The 20,485-nt window shown below is 44.5% G+C and overlaps 1 protein-coding gene across 10 annotated transcripts in view; it reads right to left on the reverse strand.

Annotated features, from left to right (window-relative positions):
* f (espin protein forked) overlaps positions 1-20,485 on the reverse strand; it is a 410,656-nt gene that overhangs the window by 79,585 nt on the left and 310,586 nt on the right. For all 10 annotated transcript variants that reach the window (XM_071674484.1, XM_071674485.1, XM_071674482.1 and 7 more), the window contains one exon: positions 17,421-17,604. In XM_071674484.1, the coding sequence (XP_071530585.1) occupies positions 17,421-17,604 (184 nt within the window). The remainder of the gene's footprint in view (positions 1-17,420; positions 17,605-20,485) is intronic.

The raw sequence follows: 20,485 nt of genomic DNA on the forward strand, positions 1-20,485 counted from the left end.
CTCTAAAAAAATATTGTGTTTAGAAATATGTTGATTTCTGTTGATCTAGAAATATCTAATAAAACAAGTAATAGTAATAATAATAATAATGATAATAATAATACTAATAATAATGATAATAATAATAATAATAATAATAATAATAATAATAATAATAATGATAATGATAATAATGATAATAATAATAATAATAATGTTAATGATATCAATAATAATGATAATGATAATACTAATAATGATAAAAATAAAGATAATAATAATGATAATACTGATATACAAAAGAGGATGTTCAGATCTGCCAACAAGCAGCACTTGCCGTGAGCGGGTCTGGTGCTGACCTGACCAGCTGCCGTGACCCACACAAGCAGTGGGACAACACTGGGGTTCGTCCTCAAATCATTATGTGTATCTCTAAGACCACTGAAGGTCTTCGCTTCGCAGTAACTTTGGGTGGTATGAATTCATAGTTTTCTGTATCAAACTAGAAATTAAGAACATTCTTAAAACATCTGAGTGTTCACCATTACAGGTGAAGAGTGCCCAACATGGGATTGGTACACCTTGAATCTTGACAGACGTGATAAAAACTCTTCCTGTGATTCATATCATAAATACCACGTACTCCTGCGAGATTATAAAACTGGAACATACAGAATAACAACTGTTTTCAACAGTCCTCGTTGGTGTATGTCTGTATGTTCATGACAGACGCCCATCACATCTCGTGCCTATAATGTCACAGAGTCAACAACACAGGACGTGTGTGCATTCCAAGCAGGATTCCCATCTGAAGGTCCTCTGGGTCTGCGTCTCTCCCACCGCCCGTCAGGTGATCTTTGCTCTTTACTATCATTCACACGCGGGTGTCCAAGATGGTCACAAACCCTCACGTAAAAACAACATCTAATCTCTTCTACATCGTCTGGCACTTCTGGATCAACCCTGTAGCATCAGTCATTTAGGCTTGATGATCAAATAAGACTGGATCACTTTTTCTTAGACGTTACTAAGATGCTGGTGGAGAGCTGCCAGGATCCTGTAGCGCTTCCCCGAGGCACCACCAACGTCAGGTCAGTTCTTGAGAAATTTCGGCCAGGTCGCACACCCCGACGAGTCTGCAGCGACCTTCCTATGCAGTCCGAAAACACCGTTAGTATGGACCGGTCCAACTGGCTTGCAACAAGAGCCAAGTTCTTTTGACCTCCAGAGTTCTGGCCCACCAAGTACCATGCTTCCGCTTGAAAATGACTGAAGTAATTACCGGTGAGCGAGCCGTAAATTTTGAGCAACTGATGGAGAAATTCAAATTAATGTACACGTTTATGTGGCGGCCCGTTTGTGAAACTACCCAATCCATGAATTGGACGTCATTTTTTCCAGTAATATATATATATATATATATATATATATATATATATATATATATATATATATATATATATATATATATATATATATATATATCACTTCTCTGAGTCAAGACAGATGGTGTGCAAGTGTCAATACCTCAAGTGCTGAGTTGTGTGGCACATTACCACCTGACACCCTGGCGGGTTGTCGGACAGGTACCCTCTCCTGTGGTCCGAGCATTTAGATATACGATACCGTCTTCTACTGGAGTCCTCACATGAACACTGCGGTAGTCAAAATGTTTCATCTTGAGTTCAAGGGTGAGTGAACAACCCTCCTGAACACTTAGGGCTTCCCCGAGCCTGGCTGCTGGCATATTATTAGCGTGGGAGTGAGAGCAGCCTCGGCCTGGTCTGCCTCGTGATCAGACGAGAAGACTCGAGGCCTTATCACGAGGCGGTATCCGACTGTCACTAGGTTGGAGATCGTGCCAGCACCACTTCCAGTCATACCATACGGTATCTCCGTCTTATCATCATGAGGGTTAAGACAGCAACATCTACGGGGATATAAGGTCCTTTTTGACATTAATGGGATCAAAAAACAGCATTACAGTGGGTGATAAGCAATTATTCACCAATTTTACTATTTACTTGAATCCTAAAAGGACAAGATTACTTGTACGAGAAGTGAGGGAATTGTGAACATATTAACAGCGGGAAATATGGTCTTAAGAAGAAAATTGGAAATATTTTTTTTGTTCCGAGTCGTGCACTGAGCAGCTAGAGGACTTTCCAGCCTCTCTTAAGAAAGTTATTCGTCACGAAAAGAATGACACAGAGACCGCAAGTCCTGCAGATGTGCAGCAGATGCTAGTGTGAGACAACACTGTGGTACCGCAGCCGCTGGGTGTGGGAGGCAGTGTGGCTGTGTCAAAGCTGCGAGTCCAGGAGGCCGTCCTGTTGTGTTGCACCCGTGTGTGTGGGAGGCTGTCTTCCTGTGTTTGTAGTTGTGGGTATGGTAGGTTGCCACTCGAAGCCTCAGACCAGAAACAGCTACAGATGTCAGAAGCTCAGTATCCACCCAAGCTTGTGTGGAATATCACAATACACTGCTGTACAGCCGGATTACACTGACAACTCTCGGTTCTGTGACAACTTACTATGATGCGACCCCTGTCAGCTGTCTCCCTCTGTTGTCCCTAACACATCTTCAGGTTTAAAGTGATGATACATAATTGGTGCAACAGGGACAAGTATTCATCACTTTGGAGGACGTATGAAGCATTCTCACGTATGCTCAGGAAAACTTATACATCAACTGCAGTGGAAAAACTGCCGTTTCTGTTTAAGTTTTGTGAAACATGTCTGCGTTTAGTTTCCTTTTGGTTAGAAGATTTTTCTAAAACTATTTCCAAATTTTCAAGCCTAAGCTAACACACACACACACACACACACACACACACACACACACGGTGTAAGGCAGATCAACAAACAGACCTATTCACCTTACATCCTCTTACACCAGACATAGTTCAGTACGGGATTCGATCCAAACATTTGACGAGACATGTACTGCACGTCCAGGACGCCCTGATCCCCCATGGCAACATGCCAGGGTGTACACACAACACACCCTCGCCTGTTCAACATATTTATCTTCTCGTGCCGCTGAGTCCGGGGCCAGCCAGCACGACCCATGCAAATACGTGACGTATGCCAAACCTGACTGGAAGGAGCGTGTGTTCCGACGCTGTATCGAAATTTCTCTTTCGTAACACTATAGGTTAAAGTAATATCATCAAAAGTAATTCAAAGGGAAAAAAAAGATCAAAGTGTCTGATGTCTTATTTTTTTTTTAATCAAATCAGATTCATTCATGAATTTAACGTTTTAAGATATTAAGGAATGTAACTGTTATGTTGACTTTGGTGTAGAAGATTATTATAATGTGATAGCCATCTTTTTATATACTGACATCCTAATGGTAGGCATAATCTACTTATAATATGGTCATTCCTTCAGTAACCTTACCATGACCTTTACATACCAGCAACCAGATATGTACAGTTAGCAACACCTGCTTATTTATTTCAAGGATCTGAACCAAGCAAGCAAGAACTTGCTTATATACGGCTTGTATATTCATACACACCTGAAGCGAATATTGCATTTGTGCAATATATAACCCTACCATACGCATAGCTAGCACGCACGCACGCACACACACACACACACACACACACACACACACACACACACACACACACACACACACACACATCCTCACTAACCCACAACACTCAAATATGCTAATCCCTTGCCACTTAGAATGTCTCTCTCACTAGGGAAGCGATGCCGCTTCTCGACAATGTAGAAAACGGACGAAATCTTTGATTTTAGAACCACATTTAGTACCACATTAAGGACACAACCTTTGTTAACACAACATAGAACAGGTGGCATTCACCTTCAGCACAGTAACAGCGGCCGGTGGATCCCGCCCATACAAGGGGCCAACGGCAGGCAGGTGGTAAGAATGGGAGGGAGGAGGAGGGAAGGCAGTTATCTTTACCGACCAAATGGAGTAACGGGTAAAGTGAGAGCAGAGCTAACATTACCTAACTTGAGAGCAATGTCTGATCGGGTGGTGTGTGTGTGTGTGTGTGTGTGTGTGTGTGTGTGTGTTTACAGGCTCACTAGATTGCTGAATACGACGGCACGATCCTTGAGCTCGAGGGTAATATCCTTGGTCATGACGGTACGATCCTTGAGCACGACGGTACGATCCTAGAGCACGTCTGTACGACCCTGGAGCACGAAGACACCATCATTGAGCACGACGGTACGATCCTTGAGCGTGACGGTGCGACTCTGGGTACGATAACCTGGCCTTTGACTTGCATCGTATGGGGTCATGTCAAAGGTCACGCCACCATACTAAAGGGTCATACCTTCGTGCTCAAGGTACGTAATGCCGTACTAATAGGTCGTTCCCTGTCGTCCTCAAAAGCTTAACAGATGATCAGACAATCAATAAAACCAAATTCATTTAGCGGTTTATACTTGAATGATAAAATCTTTGATGTTGATACATAAAACTAATATCAAGAATAGATTTATTTCAAGCAATAACTTCAGCAGAAGCCATCCTACACACCAGCTTAACTGATGTGAAGAATTAATGTGACAACCAGGTTAATCTATCGTCTTGGATAGAGCTAGTAAGACCAAACGAATATAGACGTTTGTTAAGTCTTCAGGTGGATACCTCAACAAAAGGAAAACCAGTGTACAAACTCTTTAGAATTCTGTCGGTGTAAGCCTGTGACATATTACTGGACGCGAAATATGGAAGGAAAAAATAAGAAGAGCAGAGAATGTCCTGACGATGGTGAAAAAGCTCACATCCATACAGGAGTTGTGTCGTGTGTAACGCACCGATACCAAAGCTCCCTATCCACATCCAGGCCCCACGGACATTTCCATGGTTTACCCCAGACTTGTCATATCGCCTGGTTCAGTCCATTGACAGCACGTCGGCCCCTGTATACCATATCGTTCCGATTCACTCTATCCCGTGCACGCCTTTCACCCTCCTGCATGTTTGGGGTCCCGGTCGCTCAAAATCTCTTTTACTCCATCCTCATATCTCCAATATTGTCTCTTCGTTCTCTTTCCCTCATCTTTTGACACACACACACACACACACACACACACACACACACACACACACATATATATATATATATATATATATATATATATATATATATATATATATATATATATATATATATATATATATATATTTTTTTTTTCATACTATTCGCCATTTCCCTCGATAGCGAGGTAGCGTTAAGAACAGAGGACTGGGCCTTTGAGGGAATATCCTCACCTGACCCCCTTCTCTGTTCCTTCTTTTGGAAGAAAAAAAAAAAGAAAAACGAGAGGGAAGGATTTCCAGCCCCCCGCTCCCTTCCCTTTCAGTCGCCTTCTACGACACGCAGGGAATACGTGGGAAGTATTCTTTCTCCCCTATCCCCAGGGATATATATATATATATATATATATATATATATATATATATATATATATATATATATATATATATATATATATATATATATATTCCTTCAACAGTTCAACAGATCTATTGCTATGTATGCAAACATGCAAGAAAGCAGCAGCTGATAATCCGTTAACAGAGACAACAGGCTGAGCGCAGAGAATGTGTAAGCAGTGAGCATGAACAAGTAACGGAACAGAAGCCTCTGACGTCTCGTCGGCTTGACCAAGTCACAACAGAAGTCATAAGAGGTGTTCGCTATCTACTGTCTACAAAGATAACAACTGATAAAGAAAACAAGAATGAAGTCTTGAAACCAAACGGCCGATCTCGCGATGTCGTCAGCTGAAACCAGTGAATGAAGACAATTTTTCAACTGAAAATGAAGGAGTGACGACAATACTTCAGCTGATAAACACAGTGTAAGGCAATTCTTCTGCTGAAACCAGCGAATGAAGGCAGTTCTTCGGGTGAAGACAAGTGAGTGGAGCCAGCGCATCAGCTCGGAGCACCGAATGAAGACAAAACGTCACCTCATACCATCAAGTGACAATGATTCGTCAGAACCTACCACTGAGTGATGACAGATCATCACATCACATCACTGAGTGATGACAGATCATCACATCACATCACTGAGTGATGACAGATCATCACATCACATCACTGAGTGATGACAGATCATCACATCACTGAGTGATGACAGATCATCACATCACATCACTGAGTGATGACAGATCATCACATCACATCACTGAGTGATGACAGATCATCACATCACATCACTGAGTGAAGACAACTCATCAGCTCATACCAGGGACCGACGCCAATTCATCACATCACACTAGTAGATGAAGACAACTCGTCACATAATATCAGTGAGTAAAGAAAGCCCATCAAATTATACTAATGAGTGAAGACAACTCATAAGCTGATCCTACTAAGGAAAGATGATTCGTCAGATCATATAAATCAGTGAAAATAATTCATCTGCTCATTATCACTGCGTGAAGACAACTTATCAGTTTATAACACTGAATGAAGACAATTCATCAACTCATACCACAGAGTGGAGACAATTCACTTGCTCACATCATAGCGTAGCCAGAATACGTCATACTACACCACTCAGTCTATATAATGAGTGACTCACGCTAAAGCGATATAATCAACCGTCTTCTGTTCTCACTCTGGTGGATGGTCAGTCGTACAAGGCTCCTGCTCACGCCAGCAGTCGTCAAGCGACAGCAGGAGCACCAGGGGGAGGACTGTGGAGCGCTGAGCAGTTATACCAAGCAGGAGGGAAAGATCAGAACACAGGAACACATGTGAAGGTGCCTCACATCCTTCCAGTTCGACAGAATCTCTGAATATAGTGAACGTAACTTTTTGTTTTGTTACATCAACGCCAGCATGACTGTGGAAAGCAGGTGGGACACAGAAAACAGCTTCCTTAACCTGAGGAGAGACTGGAGACCTGATTGAAATGGATGACAGAACCCGGCAGATCCTACAGGTGTTGACGATACGTGTTTAGATATATAGATATACATACCCGGGAGATGACGTCAAACATGAACCTCAGACATTGAGGTAGAAAATCGTATAGAAGTATTAGTTAATGAGACGGGAATATGGAGGTGAAAGTGAAGAGAAGTTGCACAAAGTTTGGATGCAAAAAGGGAATCCCTTTGGGTAGTAGAAAGTGAATGATGAAAAAAAGAGAAGGGTAAGGCTGGGCGAACGTGTTATCAATGTCGAGTAGATGGTAGACAATCTGGCCAATATTTTCAGATGCTGGTAGCGGGCTGTTGGTACCTGAGGGGCAGTCAGCAGCCTACATAATTATGTCTCAGTCCCGATATACAACTTTCAACCAGTAATAATTTACCCACACACACACACACACACACACACACACACACACACACACACACACACACACACTAGAGGATCAATTATAATCAGTGCATGCCTGAGGAACACCTACGATAAAAGGCTGAAATCGACACCATCTCTGGAGACACATTGATGCGTGTCGAACAGAAGTTAACATAAGGTTGGATTAGAAAGATTGACGGTGAGGACTGTATACACCACGGTAAAGGAAGCAAACTCTTGGATTCATGATTACGCTAAGCAGACACATCACTGACCACAGGAGACAATGATTCATCGATAACATATGGACGCGGGGTTTCAATTCAGCCTCTCAACCATGGGGTCAGCGATATAAGAGGTCGGGTATACCTTGTATCTTAACTCCTATGCACGAGGTCACGATCCCGGGGTATGCTGACCTAGCCTATAGTTTGACACTTACGGGTCACGTCAAAATCCAGAGCAAGATACACAGGGTCGTACCGTCGTGATTATGAGGATTACGTGTAGGGTGCAAAATGGTAAACACTTCCATACACACGTCACAAACGCTTCAGCCTGTAGAGCTGTGTGTGTGTGTGTGTGTGTGTGTGTGTGTGTGTGTGTGTGGGGAGGGGGGGGGGCCTAACCGACCACCTTAACTCCAGCAACAATATGTTCACCTCTCCAGAAGCCGCATATTACAGCTTTACGTGCCTTATTGAAGTTAGGGCTAACAGGAGTGCAAAAAACAAAGTGAAAATAAAAAAGAGGGAGGGAGGAGCCCGGAGCTAGTGATGAGAGGCGGACGACTTCTAAAGGAGAAGGGAGAATTGTTCATCTTTTTCAGAGCCTGAGGTAATGGACGAGGAAAATGAGCAGCCACCACACCGAGACGATGGTTATCTCGGTAATTATCACATAAACAATATCCTAATCATGTCAGACGCTGTTTCAAATGGTTTATCTGGAGGGTTTAGGCAGGAGAGAAATTCCCCGGCCTTAACAGTTTACGATTCTCCTCAGGTATACGAAGAGCATAAACCTGTTTGGGAACCTGAGCTTATGTCCGAAATGCAGAGCCTCTGGGGCAACCTTGGAAAGAAGGAAAAAAAAGAGGATCTGAAAGTAATACAATTTATCTTTCAAGAGTTACTTCCTACCCTGGCGAGCAAGACGGTAAGCGATGATAAGAAAAAAGAAAAAGGAAACGAAAATATCAGAATCGATATTTTCATTACAAGTCAACGACAAATTCAACATCGACCATGACGTCGTGTTTCAGTACGTGAACGACAGCTTTGGGTACCGGAGTTGGATGGTATGAACACTGGGTGTCGTCTTTGTCATGGTGCATGTAAGTGCACACGAAACATCCTGACAATAAACGTTTTGAACTTCTCGTCTCTCGTGTCGACGCGTCTCTGAGGCAATGCTCGGCCATCTTGGATGAAGCACTCCCGAAGCGTCTCTGAAAAACATCGAAGCAGTTCCACCCATCCCACACCCACACCCCAAAAAAAAAAAAAGTATCGGGATAATGCCAGTGAAGCGCAAGAATCCCTCAATGTCTCTTGAAGAGGATCCAGGTCTTATAGATCCACACCTCGCGTATCTACCTACCTACCTAAGCGTCTGTCTCCCCCACAGGGGATCTTCAAAAGTGGCCAATAAGATGAAAGAAATGGTATAATAGCCAACACCTTGACCTATAAGGGAACCTCCTATAATCTGATTCCACAGTAACCATTTGACTCTCGTAACTCACCCAGTGCGCAGTGCTTATGCAAATGACGCTTCCCCTATTGCCAAACCGGGAGAACTCACCCACCGCTCTCGTGCCGTAGAAACAATACCAGGTACTACTTAACGAACATCCATGAAGACAAAGTGGTATAATATCTATACTCGACTCTGGTCTACAATGTGTTCACCTGGGTAGACCTAACGATACCACCTGGGGCGGGTCTCAGCGTGGGCCTTGCTGACGACGGCAGACAACACCTCACTGTGCTGACACCACACCAGCTGGACGCTAGACTTTTAAAGGTCGAGTCTCTGAATTAGCATAAAGCGCTATTCACTCCTTGAATAAAAACACGGAAGTGAATATATATATATATACATATATATATATATATATATATATATATATATATATATATATATATATATATATATATATATATATATAGTTTTTTTTCTAATCTCTCGTAGGACTGGTCGGGTCGGCAGGACCTGAGCCTGCTGGCTCCTGCTGGGGGTCTTGTGATACAAGCGAGTGGCCCAGGGACGTGTCTCCTGCAGCTATGACACCCATGGGTCAGTTGTCTTGATACAAATGACGAGCACAAGCCAGCCACGTGAAGGTGAGGTCGGTAATCTTTATTCCATCCTCATCCTGGTAATCACAAGTGAGACAAGACAACGTTTCCCTGTTCATCCTAGGTATCGCCGTCATGGCCCTACCCCCAGACTATCATTGTGTATCTTGTCTAATTTGAATATTATGATCACACGCCTAAAACTTACAACAATAAGTCTTATCATGAATTCATAGATCGTTTCTTCAAAAGAATTCGTAAGATATTGCAACGCGTGGTGTGGGTAAGGCTGTATCACAACGAATCATTCACTATAACTTAATGTATCATTCAGGAACAAACATTATGTACGTTTTCAGTCATGAAAATGCAAATGAATAACGAAAATGGAGATAGGTTAAAAAAAGAGGTTGATTGTCATACAGAAAACGGAGTGTTAGTGACTAATACATCCGGATAGTGACGAGAGAGAGAGAGAGAGAGAGAGAGAGAGAGAGAGAGAGAGAGAGAGAGAGAGAGAGAGAGAGAGAGAGAGAGAGAGTTTTTGTTTTGTTTTGATCTGTGTGTGTGTGTGTGTGTGTGTGTGTGTGTGTGTGTGTGAGGGGGGGGGGGCACCATTGTCAGGCCTCCAAGGTCAATCAGTTGACCACGTCAGGACGTCAATGGAGGTCACGCACCCTGAGGTTACCTGGTCATTTCCTGTATCAATCACCAGCAGCAACACATTCATTACACATACCTACATACACAAGATACATAGACCAGACAGGTGTTGACCTGTGACCTGGTCACCGACCATCAGGTTATACTCTCGTTCCCACCCAGTTAATAGCGACTCATAAAAAATGGCAGTTAATGGTCTAGTGTTTCCCTAAATACGTCTATTGTTTTGGCTTTGGGGAGGTCATGAGGCAGTTTGAGGAGGTTCTCCGTGACCCTGGTCGGTCGGAGGACATGATAGATACAAAATGATAAGAGAAAAGCTTTTAAAGTGACGGTCACAATATCTTATAATATCTGCAGATGTTTATCTGGAACACGGACACCGCTGGAGAGACTGACGGGAGAATAGAAAAGAAAAATAATACGGCCGCAAATTCACATATCTATCAAGAGATACATCTATCCGCTGGTGTAAAAGGAAAAAGGAAAATACGAAGGAAAAATGTAAAGGCGAACTTGTGTCTTCAGGAATTTAAGTCGCCATCCACAAACTCTTCATCAGAGTGACGCCAGATCTAGAAATATGGTTCCATTCGACACACTAGACCAACTAACACCACCATTAATATGACCAGTCGTGGGGAAGGGGCGTGTGAACAGCCGTATCTATTGAATGAGCTTGTTACACACGCTAACGACCCTTCACACCGCAAAAATTCCATTCACATGCTCTAGTTCCTTTTTTGACAAAGGACAGGCACGACATATTTCCTGGATAATCACAAGAAAAAAATATACGGGGAGGAATCGTCATTTTGCTCAAAGATTTTGTTCCAGCTTCTCCGTCAACACGTTCATTATACACGTCAAATCGAACCCTTGTCCTCAGAAAAGCCAGGTAGACCAGAAGAACCAATCAGGTCTTGTGGACAGCGAGATATCCATACATGTCTTTAGTGAATGTATGACACCAGTGAGTGTATGACACCAAAAATGAGCTTATGACACCAGTGAGCGTATGACACCAATAAATGTATGATACCTACACAATGTTGTGACAATGATAACTGTGCTTCAACTTAAGTTAATATACTGTTAATAAACTGTCATTTCTACATCACACAGTCCTGTCGATAAACAACTACTTTTAAAAGTTAGGAAATATGATTAGGATTTTTGCCTTCTGCTATCACTGCTGTTCTGAACGCCTGTGAACGTGACTGTGACTGCCCTATACAGTAGTGTGGCATTCAGTCACTGCTGCAGTGACTGTCACTCACTCCTACAGTGAGGATGGTCAATCTTCATCGACCTCAGAACTACAGCAGTTAATGCAGTCTTTAACCTGTAGAACATGATGGTACGACCCTCGCAACACCATGTGACGACCCCCAAAGTAGGACAATAAGACCCTTGGGTACACGGTGGTGTAACCTTTGACCTGACCCATGAGGGTCAAGTCACAAAGGCCATGAGATCTTACCCAAGGGTCTCAACGTTGTTATTTACTCCTGTATATTTTGATGAGAAGCTAGTGTACCAGCTAATATATATATATATATATATATATATATATATATATATATATATATATATATATATATATATATATATATATATATCAGAGAATATGTGAGAAAGAAAAAGAATCCTTGAAGTGAGGTTTCTCGCCACAGAAGAACCACATACGCCACACAGGTTAAGGGAAACCATCACTATACGAGTCAGGAGTCAGGCATTTCCGACACCCAAGGTTACCTTTTCCTCTCGCTGTTTTCATTCGTTTCTGGGGAAAAGCAGAAACACAAAGACCAGCGATGACGTATTTGTAAAAACTACACGTGATATAGTATCAAAAACCCTACATAAGTGAAGCGATTTGAACGTTAGAGATTTTCTAAGAAAATTAGACATTACAAGGTACGTTAATGTTCATCACAAGTACGATGGCTGTAAACTTACATACCCTAAGTAAGATGTCGTTCATGCTCTGGGAATGTCCCTCGTATCGACCTTCGTTTTTCCATATATTTGGCAGCTTGTATGACGGAGAAAGTTTAAGGCAGAGATAAATAATAGTGGAACGGAACGAGCAATTAGGGTGGGTGAGTCGTTGGTGACATCAACAGCGTGACGAAAGTATGGAGAGAGAGAGAGAGAGAGAGAGAGAGAGAGAGAGTCGATGATGCTTAGAATAAAAGAATATCACAAATGTGATGTATGAAACCACCTATAACAGGAATCAAAATACCGATAGTTTATCTATCTACGTAAAAATAAACTCTAATAACCAATACATAAGAAGCAGAGCTGGTGCCCTTCAGTGGCCTTATGCTGAAATTGACGTTAACATTCCATATATATATATATATATATATATATATATATATATATATATATATATATATATATATATATATATCCTCCAACAGCAAGGGATTCGAACCAGAACCTTTTGCGTGTTACTTAGGAATGCTAACTGCTCGGCTGGTCACAGTTTTGGAAAAAATTTCGAAACAAAATTTTATAAATGTGAAAAAATAAAAATAAAACTTTAATGTAGCATATTCGATCTAACGTTACAGCCGACCCCAACAACTTTCCATAATTTTCTAATTCGTATCATCATGCTCCAAATATCTAACCACCTTTACGTACACATACAATCATCAGGTTAACATTACAAAATGATCACATGAAATAATCCATCGCATCATAGTCAAAATGTTGGTAAATATGTTAATAAAAAGAGAAATAAAGATGAGATAATCTAAAATGTTTAGGAAACAATGGTTGAGTAGGAAGATGATAGTTCTACCATCACCAGCAGATAATTGGGAGGGGGGTTAGACAACAGCAACAGTCATCTGGCCAATGGTAGACGGGGGTGATCGGGTCCCAGCCGTCGCCTGACCAATCACCGGCCGGGTCGCGTGTGACACGCTCGCTGGGTTACCACCTGCCCAATCAGAGGGAGGCAGGTGGCCAGGGCAGGCATGCCATAGGCTTGTCTTAATCCTTCGTTACCAAACAATACCCAACCGTTAGCTCATTATGAGCAGCGGCTAACGAGCTCATTAGCTTGACGCTCGTATTATGGTATATCGAAAACCTTGTCCCTCAGCCTCGCATTAATCAATAAAAATCAATAAAAACTTTCAAATTTGATTTTTAATGATAAATTATGTTACTGTCAGTGTTACGCGCGGTTACATCAATGATCATTAATTTCATTAAGTATAAAAAGGGTGTTTACGTCATTATAACATGAACGCCGTAAATCAAATAATATTGTTCAGTTGGATATTTGAAATTAGGTCGGTTTAGATATATGAAATTTCTGAATACGGTAATTTAGATACGATATATATACGCGAGCCGTCCACCCACACGACACCAGGTGAGGAAGGCTGAATGACCCTCGGCGTGACCTGACCTGACCTGACCTCGCCCGGCCAGACCGGAAGCCATACACAGAGGAGGCGGGGACAGAGGTATGGCTGGGTAGGGGGCTGGATAGTGATAGTGTGTGGTCTTTAACTTGTGTATCCTGGTCACAACATCCGGATTTTGCACGACGACCTCTCCCGAGCGGCAGCCAGGTCACTGGCCAGCCTTTATTGTGGCGTTGGTACCTGAGCCAGCCCCAGCCAGGAGAGAGAGAGAGAGAGAGAGAGAGAGAGAGAGAGAGAGAGAGAGAGAGAGAGAGAGAGAGAGAGAGAGAGTTCATCCACACTTCTTTCCATGTACTAACGATAATGTGACCCCACAACAGTTTCTTTATACTGAATGTGACTAACATAGAGAGACCTAAACAAATAGTACTGGAATAATACCGTAAAATATTTAACCAGCTTCCTGGGTTGTATCTAACAGTGGCTTGTGATAGAGAAGTTAGATTTACACTTCGCTTGGGTCAGTGAGGTTAAGTGTTTAACAACTATATCTTTCTTAAGATCAGTAAGGTCCCTTCCAGTGTCCTACGTCACTATAAGGCCATATCCAACTCTCTATGTCTCAATAAGGTCACCTTTTGTCATTTATAAAATCAAAATTCCCATTATAAATACTTCCATGAAGTAAGGTCATGGGAACCTGGTCTGCCAGTGCTGACCTTGCCAACACTTCATGCTCTCCTAACCTTCCAACACCTTTTTTTTTTTTCTTTGCTACAGAGGAAGTGACTGTGGCGGTCTCAGCCGCCACCTGATAGTCTGTCCCCATCCATGTCTTTCTTACGAGAGGAAAGACCATATCTATGATCATCTCATATTTCTCAAAAGACACGATGGAAGTCCTTAACATACGGTAGTGACTGATGGCTCAGACATAACATTAGTTTGACTACACCTGAAGTAGTTCATTTACTGTTGCAGTAGTTGAGCGCGACGGTACGATAATTGAGCTTGAAGGTGCGACCTTTGAGCACGACGGTACGACCTTTCAGCACGTCGGTCAGACCCTTGAGCACGACAAGACAGTTGTTCAATCCAAGGGTACGTCCCTTGGGTATAATAGTCCTTGCTTTTGACCTGACCTTTAAAGGTCTAATGAAAAAAAGCAACGCTTTCATACCCAAGGGTCATACCGTCGTGTTCAAGGGTCGTCTGTCGTGCTCAAGAGTCATATCGTAGTGTTCAAGGGTCATACCGTCATGCTCAAGGGTCATACCGTCGAGCTCAAGGGTCATCTGTCGTCCTCAAAGGTCATGCCGTCATGTTAAAGGCCTCAACAACCACACTGCAAATGAATCAGCTGCTACATGTCAGGTAGTTCTACCAAAACCTGACGTAGTTCTACCTTACCACCTGCTGGGGTTCAGCTACAGGAAAGCTCACCCACACCTCCGTTAGCTTCAGCTACTCCTGGACCGGGTCAACTGCACCCGGAGAAGGTCAATTATTCCTAAACTAGGTCAACTACCCCTGGAGTAGGTCACTTACAACTGAACAACCATATCTACCAACACACTCAACACTCGACCATACCTTCAAGATAAAGCTTAGATGTATATATTCACAGGGTGGTTGTCGCTCATCACAACACTGGCTACACACAACGTACGCCCCCGGCCTCACGACACAGTCCTGGGTGTAAACGCAGGGAAGGACGACTACCGTTTGCATTCGGTTTCCCATGACACCCTGAGGCGTGTGTGTGTGTGTGTGTGTCGGGGTGTGGAGGAGAGTGACAACTGGCAACCCCTCCACCCTCGTTCCTCAGTGTTGCCAGTAAGATGGTCACATGTTTCAGGGAGGAAATGGTACCCAAAATTATGCATTTCTGCTTAACAGTCATTTCGTAAATATAGTTTTCTTTTCATTCCACTTCTATTAAAAGTATCGAGTATGATTTTGGTAGATTTGATAATAAGATCAGGATCATGTCTCTTTTTTTTCTCTTCTCTCTCTTTGGGTACGTGTTGGCTTGACTGCCTCTTGCAGACCCTCCACAAAATTCGCAACCAGTCTGCTTGCTTCGTTAGAGAGCAATAAACTCGATCTTTTCAGCATATATTTAGAGACCAAGACTTTAACGCCCGGCCAACAGATGCACTGTGACACCCCCCCTCCCTCCGTGTGACGTCACTATAATCTCAACGCTGATTGGCTGGCAGGGTAAGCAGGTGGGAAAGCTTTGTGTACGGTTTCTCACTCGCCTGAGAATTCTAATTACGGAAATAACAAAATTTGCTCCACTGCCACAGAAACACCGTTGAGGGTATGTATACTCGGTGGAAAAATACCAAAATACATCGTAAAAAAAAATGATAGGTATGGGGTATCGATATCATAATATACTACAGTAAAATTACACATTTCTTTGAACTTTTTTACCTAACATGGAATTATTTTAGCAAGACTAAAGTAATCATTGAGAGATCTGGGTGGACGATGCTGCTGCATTACACAACGCTGAGTTGTGACAGCTTCACACTGCTTACTGTTGGATAGTAATGGTAGTCTGGTACCATTACTGTCATCATTATAACCCGGGTTTATGTCGTGCCCTTCCCCCAAGCCTGACAGGTGTACCACCTTGTCCTCTTCATCTATTCCTTACCACCGTAACCCTATCCTTGACTCCCATTCTCCATCTTGAGGGGTCAGTGGTCCCACAGGGTAGACATATGTCTCCCACCTCAAGTAAAATAATCAGTTCCGTACCCCAATTTCTTTGCCACCTTCCTATCTCTCACTATCCACTTTATCTCTCACAACCTTTCTCAATCTCTTCTCACCATCCTCTCATCAGATGGTATCAAAGTGAAGACCGTGAACACATTCAACACACAGCTAGACACATTCTTTAATGATAGTAACTTATGTACTAATATCAATATAAACGAAAACGTAACATGAACGCATTTTAACTTTTCATTTATCTTTACACAGTAGTGGCTGTAACCCTTCTCCACATGATAACTGGCGGCAACAGTTAGATAGGAATATATTTTCCATTCATACTTTCCTAAGGAATTTCCAAGTTAGTACATTTTCTCTATGCTGTTTATCTGTCGATTGATATGCAAGAGGAAGCGTTCTGCTATACTATCCTTTCTCCATCTGTAGTGGTGGGTGAGGAGGAGCCTCCTGCTTTATCATCTAGTCTTTATCTACATATGTTCGAAAGGCTGAGATACTAAAACGGTCGTTTGGCAGATAACCTCATCATACACCATCAGTTCATCTGTTATCCATCCTTCCCATACATAGCCATGTACTCACACCTCTCACCATAGCTTCACCAATACTCACCTTCCCCTCAACATTATTGGCTATCTCTTCATCAGTATTCACCATCTCTTCCCAAATACTCATCCTTCCTTTTTCAATATCCACTCAATCTTCCTCAGTACTCAACCTTCCACCCGCAGAATTCACCCCTCCTTCCCTAGTACTCACCCTGCCGCCCCTAAAACTCATTCTCTCTTTCCAGTACTCACTCTCCCCTCCCCACTCTCACTTTCCTTTTCCCATAGCTCACCCTCCCGACCCGAGTAATCACTCTCCCACCACTAGTACTCATTCCCCCTTCCCCAGTACTCACTCCCCCTTCCCCAGTACTCACTCCCCCTTCCCCAGTACTCACTCCCCCTTCCCCAGTACTCACTCCCCCTTCCCCAGTACTCACTCCCCCTTCCCCAGTACTCACCATCCACTTGAGACAGTTGAGGCAACCCATCTGAGCGGCTGCGTGTATGGGAGCCATCCCATCCTTGGCTGGTAGGTCAAGGCGACCTCCGGCTGTGTCGACCAGGTACCGCAGCACCTCCAGGTGACCTTCTTGGGCCGCCAGGTACACAGGGGTCACCGAGTTGTCCATCTGGGCGTTGGCACTGAAACGGTGAAAGGTCACGAGTTAGATATCAGTGGCTGTGAGGTCATCTTATAAGATAATACACTGATAAGAACACATCGTACAGAATGATGCTGAGGGGAGAGGAAAAGGGGAAGAAATTTAGGACCTGCGGTTGATGGGACGAGGACTGGGGGGAGGGAGAGACTTGGGGAGTGGCAGAAAGGTTAGAAAATCCGTTGAGGGGAAACTGAGTCACGCTGGTCGAACCCCTTGTGTGGGTGCGGAGCTGGACAAAGGCGAGTCACCAAGAGCCGGTATACACAGCACAATAGGCAATAAAACTTCACGTTAAACCTAGTGACGCACTGTAAACCATGTCACGGTAAACCTGGTGACGCACTCTAAACCGATGTCACGGTATACCTGGTGACGCTTTGTAAACCGTGTCGTAAAAACAGAGTGGTGTGGGCGGTGCAGTGGTTGTGTGGTGGTGGTGGTTAGGGGGCTTCGTGGACCTTGGTGACGAGTAACGAAATCGTTTGTTTAGGCAGAGGTAAACTGCAGGACACACCCTATCAGTTTCCCGTAGGATCCTCCATACTCCCCCCCCCCCCCCCCCCCCCCCCCCCCCCCCCCCCCCCCCCCCCCCCCCCCCCCCCCCCCCCCCCCCCCCCCCCCCCCCCCCCCCCCCCCCCCCCCCCCCCCCCCCCCCCCCCCCCCCCCCCCCCCCCCCCCCCCCCCCCCCCCCCCCCCCCCCCCCCCCCCCCCCCCCCCCCCCCCCCCCCCCCCCCCCCCCCCCCCCCCCCCCCCCCCCCCCCCCCCCCCCCCCCCCCCCCCCCCCCCCCCCCCCCCCCCAGTAATCACTCTCCCACCACTAACCACCCCCCTTCCCCAGTATCACCCCCCCCTTTCCCCCGTATCACCATCCACTTAGACAGTTGAGGCGTTAAACCTAGTGACGCACTCTAAACCGTGTCACGGTATACCTGGTGACGCTTTGTAAACCGTGTCGTAAAAACAGAGTGGTGTGGGCGGTGCAGTGGTTGTGTGGTGGTGGTGGTTAGGGGGGCTTCGGTGGACGCTTGGTGACGAGTAACGAAATCGTTTGATTTATGCAGAGGTAAACTGCAGGACACACCCTATCAGGTTTCCGTAGGATCCTCCATACTGTAACACACACACACACACACGGGCGCGCGCACACACACACACACACAAACACACACACTGGCTCAGGCTGGTGTGTGTGTGTGTGTGTGTGTTGTGTGTGTGTGTGTGTGTGTGTGTGTGTGAAGTATACGTACATAAGAGTAAAGACACGATGCATATATACAAGATTAGGATACGGTCCAGCGCGAAAGTAAAACTCTCTCGTAACACACATATATTAATCACACAGATGAGGCCCCACGGGTGTAATGCTCTCTCCCCGAATAGTACAAAGTGGTAATCATACACACACACACACACACACACACACACACACACACACACAAAGCTTTGTTATCATGGAGAACATTCCTACTAAATTCACGTGTACGGGTAAAATTTATTTACTTTTTATAGATAATTTCGTCGCGAGCAAGAACAGCAACAGAATCATGTGTTGTTCATCGGGGGTACGCTTGACATATGGTCGAGACTCACCTCACCATCCACCGTGACCAGTACATTGGTCCCCGTGTGTGTGTGTGTGTGTGTGTGTGTGTGTGTGTGTGTGTGTGTGTGTGTGTGGACCAGCAGAAGACTAATAAGAGCGCCTGGGAGTATTTATGCCAATGCTTGACTGCGTCCATGAAGAGAGTGTGAAGGCCATACGTAGGAGTCTGTGGGAGTGGATCGGAGTTTGAGAGAATATATGGGGAGTGTAACCTGCTGCGGTGTGGACGTGGGAGAGACAATGGCGGCGTGGGTGAGGGCGTGGGGTGGCGGGGTGGGCGTGGACACATAATCAGGACAGAAGGTCAATGGATCGATATACGTGGCTTAATTCTTTCCTCCTGCCCCTAATCTCTCTCTCTCTCTCTCTCTCTCTCTCTCTCTCTCTCTCTCTCTCTCTCTCTCTCTCTCTCTCTCTCTCTCTCTCTCTCTCCTCTTCCTTCCTTTTCCTCCCTCCTCCCCTGTCTTCTCCCTCCTTCCTTTCCTCCAGTCTCCCCTCTACTCCCCTCAACAATGGTTCCTCCCTAAAGGAAGAAGCGCCTCCCGAAGCTCCACTTGACCGACCTCCCTGGTCGTCTCCTCACATGGGATTGATCATAAACAGTGAACCTAACACAAGAAATTGAACAAAACTGAGTAAAATGAAAAAAAAAAAAACCCTGACAACATCCGGCCTTCATCGAGTTTGATATGTTTTCTGAATAATTCAGAGTAGCAGAACACAACATAAGGTAACCACAGGTGAGGTAAAAAAATAAACATATATTTTTTGCTTCGTCAGATCAATTATCAAGGTCTGGTTCCCAAGTCCCCTAAAGGCATTAAACGACTGATTAACGACATCAGTGATTACCACTAACCCATTACAGGAGAGATAGACAATCTGTAGCACCATTATAACTAGACTGGAGCAAAGGATGTTATTAACACACGTTCGACTCCTTCACGTCCCACTAACCTCTTAGCTCGACGGTACGAACCCTGTGCACGACGGTACGAACCCTGTGTACACGACGGTACGAACCCTGTGTACACGACGGTACGAACCTTGTGCACGACGGTACGAACCTTGTGCACGACGGTACGAACCCTGTGTACGACGGGACGAACCCTGCACACGACGGGACGAACCTTGTGCACGACGGCACGAACCTAGTGCATGACGGTACCAACCCTTGTGCACGACTGTACGAACCCTGTACACGATGGTGCGAACCCTGTGCACAACGGTACGACCATTAAGTATGCTGACCTGTCCC

This window comes from Panulirus ornatus, chromosome 20 (genome assembly GCF_036320965.1).
Source record: "Panulirus ornatus isolate Po-2019 chromosome 20, ASM3632096v1, whole genome shotgun sequence".
NCBI lineage: Eukaryota > Metazoa > Arthropoda > Malacostraca > Decapoda > Palinuridae > Panulirus > Panulirus ornatus.